We start from the raw sequence: 9,479 nt of genomic DNA on the forward strand, positions 1-9,479 counted from the left end.
TTAAGGATCTTTGTTATAATTCAACGAGCAAATTTATTTCATGATATAATGTCGAGCTATTTATAGTCTCTCTATTTGTAAATATATATACATACAAATATATTTCTGCAGGTATATAGAATAGATTATATAGATATCTGTTTTATATGATTAGAAATTATATACATAATTTTTTGAAGTTATGTATATAATTATGTACACATTATCGTCAAAACGATCTATTTTGTACAAGAATAAATCGTACGCTAATATTTTTAACTCCGATGTAATCCGATGTTGTGCAATTAATTAACAAATGTTTTTCTCAATATGTAATAATATGCATATGTAATATAATTCTATGGCTGATTGTTATTTTTTATTCATAATGATCTTTAGAAGACTATTAAAAGATCAATATGATTTTTGGATTTATAATATGTTTTCTATTTTATGTGGTATGTATGTATATCATTACATTTCTAAAGGCAGTAAATAGATTTGTGTTCAGGTTGACTTTTACTCTAAAATATTTGGAATACGACTTCAATGATCAAAATGAGTACATCTCAGTGCAGCTCATGATTAAAAGGTTCGTGAATACAGCTGAATATTTATGTAAGAGAAGATCTATTTTTTTTCTATAGAACACTTTTTTCGCAAAACTTCTGTGAAATGTAACATATTTAAAATATTTTTATAATTATTTTCAAATAATAAAATACCATTTTACTGAAGAAACGACATTAATGTACAAAGTTTAAAGGATCAACATTTAATGTTTTGCCTTTTATGTAAAATTAAACCTCTAAAAATGAACAAATCTATACCAAAGTAACACGTCAATCAATGACGGGAACTGCGACGACTGGTTTTTGATTTCGATGTTGAATCTGTATGTCAAGTAGTATTCACTTTGTGTGCTGAAACAACAAATAATATATCGACAAATCATTAAATACAAATTTATTTGTAACAGACAAGCGAACTCTTACATGAGACTGGTATCCTAAGAGGTGCATCATCTTGTATAACGCATTCATGCGTATGAGTATGGAAGAGATACTGTACCAAAAGTTGCTTATCTTCTCCCACACATGGATCATAAAATCCAGGTAGTTGGCTCTATAACAACATACGATTTCATATGATTTACAAATATTCAATTCAATTTTCACTTTATATACTTTGGTTTATAAGAAATTACAGAGATTAAAGCTTTAACAATCGGTGACAGAATGAAATGAGGTAATTGTAATTTTGGAAAAAATAAATATTAGTTAGCTAGAGATTAATCAGTCATAGTCGATTACTTTTGATTTTTACTTACAGCTTATTATCTTAATTATAGGAGATCCTCTTTACATATTAAATCTTATTTATGTAAAATAAAATGTCAAATTTTATATATATCAGGAGATGCAGTAGCGTCTCCCGTCAAGTATATTTTTGTAGTTATAATATAGACATAGAAGATTTTGAAATATAAAATAAGAAATAAGATTTAAATGAAATAAAAACTTTTGACTTAAGAGATGAGTTTATAAGAGCGCACCTTAGATGCCTTATGAAGGATTAGTTTGGAATCCTTGACTAAACATTGCAAAGGAATCGTTACGTCTATCATTTCGTCTCTGTGTCCGCTTTCGTCCGTGGCAACTCGATCTTGTGGATAAACGAATCGACCATACAACGCTTTGGTAATGATTAATCCTTTCTTGGATTCCTCCTCGGCTCTTATCCTGCTGACGGTTTCCTTCATTAGTTCAGTAGCCGCTTTGGCTTCCCTTTGTTTCTCCAACATTCTGGACTTGTTCATCTCTTTCTGTTTCTCCTTCTCGCGCTCTGTTCGCTCTTTCACGACGGGATCGATTATGAGCTTCTTAATGATCGTCCAAGTGATTATAGGTGCTACAGTGGCATAAAAGATCGGAGCTGGAAGAACTTCGTCACATAGATGGATAGGGAACGTGTACGCCTGCGAGGCGCGACTCAATCTAAGTTTTAACGTGACGCCAGTTGGAACGCCGATGCGTACAGCTGCCGAGACCGAGCTATGCTTGGAGACCTTCTTTTCCGCGCCGTATTCGAGAAATGCACCAAATGTTCCAGCTCTATAAATTATATAGAACAAATTATACATAATTATTAAATTTGCTGATAACGGGATAAAGAAACGTTGACAGTACTAACTTGACACTACCACGAAGCTTAAGTTGCTTCTCTTCCATTTTGTAAGTATAGTTAAGGCTGACGAAAGAATGTAGAAGTCCGAAATGTATAGAAAATGCCGTGTACGATTGAGACGTGTCTCTTACAATCATTGTGCTCATGGCGTCTTGAATGCCAGCTCTGTACGTAAGGTATCCCACCATGTGTTTATCCAATTGCATCGCAAGAGCTATAAATATAACAATTTTGTTCAAGATATCCTTCCTTACATAAAACAAAATAAATATGTGAATAATATAAAAGATCAAGAATTATATGGTTACTTTTATATTACAAAAATCGCAAGTAAACATACTCCCAACGTAGCCAGCTTTCACGCCATGCGACGTAAACTGCAGTATTGTTGCACCGTCACAAAACAATCGTTTCGTTAACGTGCGAAATGCTTTGAGGGAGAACGTTGGACCGTTGCCAGCTCCGACCTCGACTTCGACCCAACCCTTTGAAGATACTAGCCTTTTCGCTGAGATATTGATGGACCCGGAACCCGTACCGTTTTGAGTTCCTAGTTGACCGGACATAGTTACGGTGTCTCTCAGGGTCAAAGGCGCTTCAATAGATTGTGCAAATGACATCCCGCTAACTTCGATGCATGAAAACAGTCCATTGCTGAAACTAGATCCATAACTTTTTAATCAAGGATTTATAATTATTAATTTGTTAAAATTTAATAATACTGCTTAATAATAAAATTTCATTATTAAACAATCTCTTTACTGTGTTTTATCATAATACTATTAATGTTTTAATTGTAATTGTTAATTTAGACTGATCGATCTTACCCATCGCTGTAATCTTCATCGTATTTACTGAAAAGATCAGTGGCATTGATGTTTACTGTTACAGTGCCTTTGGGATTGGTGTGCTGCTGCAGTCGTCTCTCCTCTCTCTCCCTCGCCAGCCTTTCGTATTCTTCGCGAATCTCTTGAGGCGTTTTTGTACGCTGTACTATTTCCCATCCCTCTGTCTCTAATCCACGGATTCCCAGTGAGTCGTAAATCGCCCTTTGATGTGGATCGTTCAACACTACAATACCAAGCATTTTACATTCAAGATTCATATTTAAACAAATAAACTAATATAATATACATATAATTTCAATGATCTAAGAATTCATATTGCAAATAAATAAAGAAGGCAATTAAATATTTTATTTTATAATACTATATAGTAATGATAAAAGAATAACAAAAATAATTGCAAGATATCAGTTATATGAAATAAATTCTAAATCAATATTCTTCTGATATAAATATGCATGTATTAAATATATTGTAATATACCTTCATAAGCTTTCTTTGTGCGATTAAAAAGAACTTCAGCTTCTTTTTTAAGCGTTGGATCCACATGCTTGTCTGGATGATAGAGTCTACTAAGTCTGCGATATGCATTGCTAATATCTTCAGGACTAGCCTAGAACATTGAATGCAATCATTACAACAGAGACCATACGATTACATCATAAATAAAAGATAACTTTTATGAAAGAAAAGCTAAAAAGGGACGGATTTAAAATGACATCCACTCGTTTGTAATGCAAAGATCAAACGGATTTGCGTTCTGCAACCAAAAATTGTGTTGCAAGATAAATAATATGTTAAGAATGAGTGAGGCAGTATCGACGTCGCGTTTTCCAATTAATTTATCCGCAATTCCTCGTGTCGGTCGCAAGGAAACGAATTCTCTAGAGTATCGTTACGTCAGCGTGCTGAAGACGAAGGTGTCACGTGGAAGATGTACGAGATTTCTATTCCCTTGGAAAACCGGGCGAATTGCATACGGAACAGATCATCGAGGCGTTCTCACGTTTCTCGAGATGTTCAGGAACGTATAGTAGTCGTCCTCGATCGTAGTCTCCTGGTCGGTCTCGTCGTCCATTTTAAAAACCGCGAATTTCGCACGCGCGCCGACAGATCTCCAGTAAGCTCGAGCGACCCGCTTCTCACCGTTTCTTTCCCAGCTTTTTATAGGTTATCGTGCAGAGGGGACAACACGGGCCGGTAGGATGTGCGGTTCCCCTGGATTCTACTAGATGGAGCTCGCTGTTCGAAATTGGAGGGACTCGGAGCGAGAGAGATCGGGAGGTTAATCGTCGAACATTGTCGAGCGAGAAAAATTGGGAAGATGTGATTATCCGTAGACAAGCGATTCGTTATTAAATCACTCGCGAAGTGTCATTGCTGGGTTAAATACGGGACATGGTGAGTGAACATTGCTAGTGTTGCTAGCGAAATTAGCGATGAATTTTCCTTGGTTTTGCCATGTATCGGATTTCATATTTCACGAATAAAAAACATCTACTTTGAGAGCATTTTTTTAAGTTTTTATTCAGCCTTATAAGGTGTATAAGTAGAATTAGTAAAAGTGTGAAAGTTGTCTGTTAAATAAGTAGTATAAGTGTAACGTACTACTTGGTGCAAAGAAATATAGAAGCTATATATATATATATATATATATACATTTGTAGATATATTTAATATATTTAATATAATATGTTTATAAAAATTTGATTATAAATTTATCTGTAAATTATAATTTCTATATTATTTGAATATTATAAATATATTCTTTTTATATTAATGTAAATAATTATTCAATTTAGATGACCCAATCATAAATGATTCATATAAACTGAATAATTATAATTACATTACCTTAACATGATGCACAGATAAGTAAACGTGTGAAATCTATTTTATGGATAGATTGCTTGTTGAGAATCAAAGTAACACGATGCCTGGAAAAATAAAGGTAAAGATACTGGCAGGTCGCAATCTGCCAGTGATGGACCGTTCCGGCGACACGACAGACGCTTACGTAGAATTGAAATTTGGCAATATAACTTACAAGACAGACGTGTGCCGAAAGTCCCTGAATCCGCAATGGAACTCGGAATGGTATAGATTTGAAGTTGACGATGCAGAGTTGCAAGACGAACCATTGCAAATCAGATTAATGGACCATGACACATATTCTGCTAACGATGCGATAGGCAAAGTTTACATAAATCTGAATCCATTGTTGTTACCTGGTGTACTGCCTTCTGTAAAAAATATTTGGACCCTGGAAGCAGCTATGAACACTGCTGGTTCTCAAGGTGATATGTATAATTATAAGAAATACACTTATATATTTTGTATATTTTTCAAATGTTTTCTCTTTGCTTTGTATATTTTTTATAGGGTCAGTTATGACTGGATGGATACCTGTATATGATACAATGCATGGCATACGTGGTGAAGTTAATATTATCATTAAAGTAGAGCTGTTCTCTGATTTCAATAAGTTCAGACAGTCGTCCTGTGGAGTACAATTTTTTTACTGTAAATAATTTAATTTTTGCAGACAGTGATAATTTTAAGAGAAAAATAAATGTTATGTAGGGTACTTCATTTTATATAATATACTTAATTTCATAATTCATTTTTTATTGATTGTTAGCTTTCCAAATTTAATATTTATGTTATGTATATAAGTTTACTATAAGAAATGTTTTGAAATCTGCAATAAATATTTTAAATACATTTTAGCACCTAATATACCATATGGATATCATGCTCAAATGATACATGGATTTGTTGAAGAACTTGTAGTTAGTGACGATCCGGAATACAAATGGATTGATAAAATAAGAACACCTAGAGCATCAAACGAGGCACGGCAGACTCTATTTTTTAAATTGAGCGGAGAGGTCCAAAGAAAAATTGGATTAAAAGCACTGGATCTTGGTGGAAATGCTGTGATTGGGTAAATTTTATTTTTTTAGAAAAACTTTCAATTATTTTTATTATTTCATCATAACATTCAAATTCGTTAAAAATTAAATTGGTTTAAGACATTTTATCTGTAAAATATCTATAAAAATATACTATTTTATTTTATAATTCGATATTTGGCATTAGATATCTGCAAAACTTCGATTTGGAAGGCGAATCTGGTATCGTTGCCAGAGGTATAGGCACTGCAGTAACGCTTGTAAAACTGCACGATGTTCTCGGTTTTCCTTGTGATAGCATTAATATCGAGGAGTAAGTACTTTTATTACATATCCAGTTATGAATTAGTCGGGCAGTCCTTGTTCAAATATAATTGCGCATTCGATCATAAATGATAAATGATAAATTATCGCGCAATTCTGTCTGGCATCGTACGAGCCAATTAAATAGGTGTCGCTAACTCACATAATCTACGCTAAAGTTGGCACTCGCAAACAAGCTATTTCGAGAATTTCGTACAAGAAAATATAGTTATTTTATGGCTGAAACGTTCTATTACTGTGGTTGAAAATAATGTGCGGCAAATAAATATGGACGATCCGAATTTATTGGAATTAATTTTATCTGCAATTAAATGTTGATTATCTTTCATTTAGGTTCTCGTTACTTCGATATTACGAATAGATCAAATCAAATTGCTTATCATCGTTAATAAAACGTTGATATCTGAATTGGCAGTCAATTGACATTGAAATATTTTCTTAATTCCATATCTACTAATTTGATCTAATCTTTTTTACGTAATAGAATTAGCTTTACGTTTTACAATTTCTTTAAAGCATTTGATTTTATGTTCAATTTTTAAAGAAGAATCTATTATACTGTTTATTCTTCATAAAATAGCGTCTAAATTATAATGTTTCCAGATCACTTGAATTAAATCGTCCATCTTATTGTTTTTAATTATATGATACTTTTTTAGGTATACGAATTAATTAATACTTTTCTTCTTGTTCCCTACCCTCATGCGTTTGCATAGGATCGCATTTGCGCTTTCTTCACGCACGATAGCGCGGACGGAACGTTATTCTGACAACAGCGCGCCGTTCATCCCCTTTTCAATTCCCGCTTCGTATCCCATTCGTAGAAACAGGAATCTCCCGTTTTACATGCAGTCCACGTCGTCTCTAACGCGCCTGGAACGCGCTATAAAGGCTCCTGGATATTTTGCTGAAGCGCGAAGGAAACATGTCAAGCGTATTCCCTTTTTACGATCCAATACGTCGAGCATGGTGAGTTTAAGGATAACCACGTCCAATAGTTCAGATGTTACTCCATCTCCGGAAATTAGTCGGAGTTTAATCGATGAAACGATGAGATCTATACGTACTATGTTAATGTCGGAGGACACGAAGAAAGAATCGCCAAAAGATCGTCTCTCCAAGCAAATTAAACACCTGCGTAGCAAATTTGACTCGGTCGGCGAAGAGAATCACTCTGCCGCGAAATCCGATTCTGAAACCAATACGATCAACTCGTTCGCCATGAATCCCGAGAAGGATAGAAGCCTCAAAGATACCAAGACGGGTGGGATAATGGCCGCGTTACTAATTGGATCTATACATAATATGCCTCTAGAAAATATAAAAAATACTGATCCTATTTCAGTTTTTCCCAGCGAAGAACAACTTAACGAAGAGATAAAAAAAGAAACATGTTGTACACAAAATCCTTATGTGGATAGTAACATCCAGAGCGAAGAACAGAAACAAGATGTCGCGTCCTTAATCGATGAAACGGAGACGTCCTCCTTCGATGACAGTAATTCTACAGATGACGAATTATCGGAGGACACCACGAGTTACAATATCTTGGAGGATTCGAGATACTCAATTGACAGAGACTCCGACAAAGCGGAGGACTCGTCGAGCCTCCAGGAGAGAATTCCCATCACGCACTCCAGCGCGGAAAGCTGCACGGATTCTACTCTGCAGATGGAATCGATGAATCGTTCACTATCAAGTCTAAACTTAGCGAGCACGGAAGACATACAAAATGATACAATCCCCATAATCATCGTGGACACTCAAGACAGAATAGATTCGGATTCGTCTGGGTTCTCGAATAGCGAAAGTCAGTCTGATATTATAAATTCATATGTTTTAACTGAGGCCAATATCTTTACTTCAGAATTATCTCATTCATCTGATAATCAAGAGACCGATAACTTAAGACAAGTATCCGACACTTCTGAAAACGAGCATAAAAAAAATTTAAAAATAGAGAATGATAAGAGGCATAGCAATGTTATATCTAGATCATCAATTTCCGAGACACATCATGTTTATTTGATGAAACATGAACAAGATTTATCGGCGCGACTTAAGTCTCCTTCTTGCACTGAAGAATCGGAAGAATGTATAAACGCAGACAAGGAGAAGAATGATCTGGCGATCAATTTACCATATGTAACAACATGGACTAGCTTATCGAACAAAGAAGGTTGCGCGATGGCGACCATCGAGAGACGGAGAAGCATGCGTGATTTGATCAAGCTGATTGATACAAAGATGATGGTACCCACGTGTCACAGCAAAAGAAATGTATCGTTGAGGAGCAAGAAGAGAAAACTCGAGAAGATTTTCCGCAAGGACTCAAGAAAGTCGAGGAATTCGTTCGATAAGTTTCCTTCCCATAGCGCATCTACAAGGAGATGTTCGTCGCACAGATGTCACAAGAAGAATGTTCTTCACGTTCCTCGCGTTCGCTCAATTCCTGAACGTCTTTCCTCAGGTCAGCATCCGATTCCCTATGTCACCTCTCATTCCTGCGGCTCTTCTCTCGTTAGTTTAACCGATCGCACGCGCACATCTCCATCTCCTATATTTCACCGTCCGCATGACGGTTCATCCGGAACCTCGGGAAAATCACTGAGGAATGGCCGCAGGAAACCCGACGCGATATCCGCGGTGTCTGTTAGTTGCATCTGTAATCTAGAAAAAACATCATGTCATATTGATTGCGCTATGCCCACTAACAATGCTAATATAACTTACAACTCGCGTGTGTCCCATCCTTCTCCCGATCTTAGGCAACAAGATGAGACGTCGGTCAGTCCATCCTGTCCGCTTCCGGCTGTTGCCACGATGGCTCCGAAAATGTCCCAGTCACCGGCGACTAGAACGCTCGCCAACGTGCCGCTTCACCGGAGATCGAGTGATTCCGATCTGAGCGTTACTCCTAAAGGTATATTGAATTATTCTTCTCAGTAACGAATGAGATAAATTTACTACGATTTAGAATAAGAAGAAAAATAGAAATTACACTACAATTATTGCACGTTCAAAATTAAAATATTTCTTTCTTTTTTTTTTTTTTTAGAACTTTAGTTATAAAGATTTGATTAAAAAAGGAGAGAAAAGGATGAAAAGTTTATACATTCGTCTCAGATAACTCTCTTGGCAATGACAATTAAAAATTTGTTTCTTTTAATTTCTCTCTATTTTAATTTTTGTTTTATAAAAAACAAAAATTGTAGTTTATAAATGAAAT

At 35.4% G+C, this 9,479-nt stretch overlaps 2 protein-coding genes across 3 annotated transcripts in view; one reads left to right on the forward strand and one right to left on the reverse strand.

The window, feature by feature from the left end:
- Positions 1 to 25: 25 nt before the first annotated feature.
- On the reverse strand, positions 26 to 4,167 carry LOC108689942 (dnaJ homolog subfamily C member 11). The gene is made up of 8 exons (XM_018196934.1): positions 4,018 to 4,167; positions 3,495 to 3,624; positions 2,994 to 3,237; positions 2,507 to 2,826; positions 2,173 to 2,380; positions 1,535 to 2,093; positions 975 to 1,104; positions 26 to 902 (listed from the first exon to the last, which is right to left on the reverse strand). The coding sequence occupies exons 1-8, from the start codon at positions 4,087 to 4,089 to the stop codon at positions 880 to 882; spliced, it is 1,686 nt and encodes a 561-aa protein (XP_018052423.1). The 5' UTR covers positions 4,090 to 4,167; the 3' UTR covers positions 26 to 879.
- A 147-nt stretch (positions 4,168 to 4,314) lies between these two features.
- The window catches only part of LOC108689945 (C2 domain-containing protein 5), an 8,985-nt gene continuing 3,820 nt past the window's right edge, over positions 4,315 to 9,479 (forward strand). For both annotated transcript variants that reach the window (XM_018196941.1, XM_018196942.1), the window contains exons 1-6: positions 4,315 to 4,412; positions 4,917 to 5,308; positions 5,394 to 5,534; positions 5,742 to 5,958; positions 6,114 to 6,239; positions 6,967 to 9,173. In XM_018196941.1, the coding sequence (XP_018052430.1) occupies positions 4,945 to 5,308; positions 5,394 to 5,534; positions 5,742 to 5,958; positions 6,114 to 6,239; positions 6,967 to 9,173 (3,055 nt within the window). In that variant the 5' untranslated portion in view covers positions 4,315 to 4,412; positions 4,917 to 4,944. The remainder of the gene's footprint in view (positions 4,413 to 4,916; positions 5,309 to 5,393; positions 5,535 to 5,741; positions 5,959 to 6,113; positions 6,240 to 6,966; positions 9,174 to 9,479) is intronic.

Source organism: Atta colombica, unplaced genomic scaffold (genome assembly GCF_001594045.1).
Source record: "Atta colombica isolate Treedump-2 unplaced genomic scaffold, Acol1.0 scaffold282, whole genome shotgun sequence".
NCBI classification, from domain to species: Eukaryota; Metazoa; Arthropoda; class Insecta; order Hymenoptera; family Formicidae; genus Atta; species Atta colombica.

Coding starts and splice junctions, on each gene's coding strand:
- LOC108689942 (XM_018196934.1), bottom strand. CDS start 4,089: ATGGACGACGAGACCGACCAGGAGACTACGATCGAGGACGACTACTAT. Junction 2,381..2,506: donor GAAAGCTGGCTACGTTGGGA/GTATGTTTACTT, acceptor TTATATTTATAG/CTCTTGCGATGCAATTGGAT. Junction 2,094..2,172: donor AAGCTTCGTGGTAGTGTCAA/GTTAGTACTGTC, acceptor TATAATTTATAG/AGCTGGAACATTTGGTGCAT.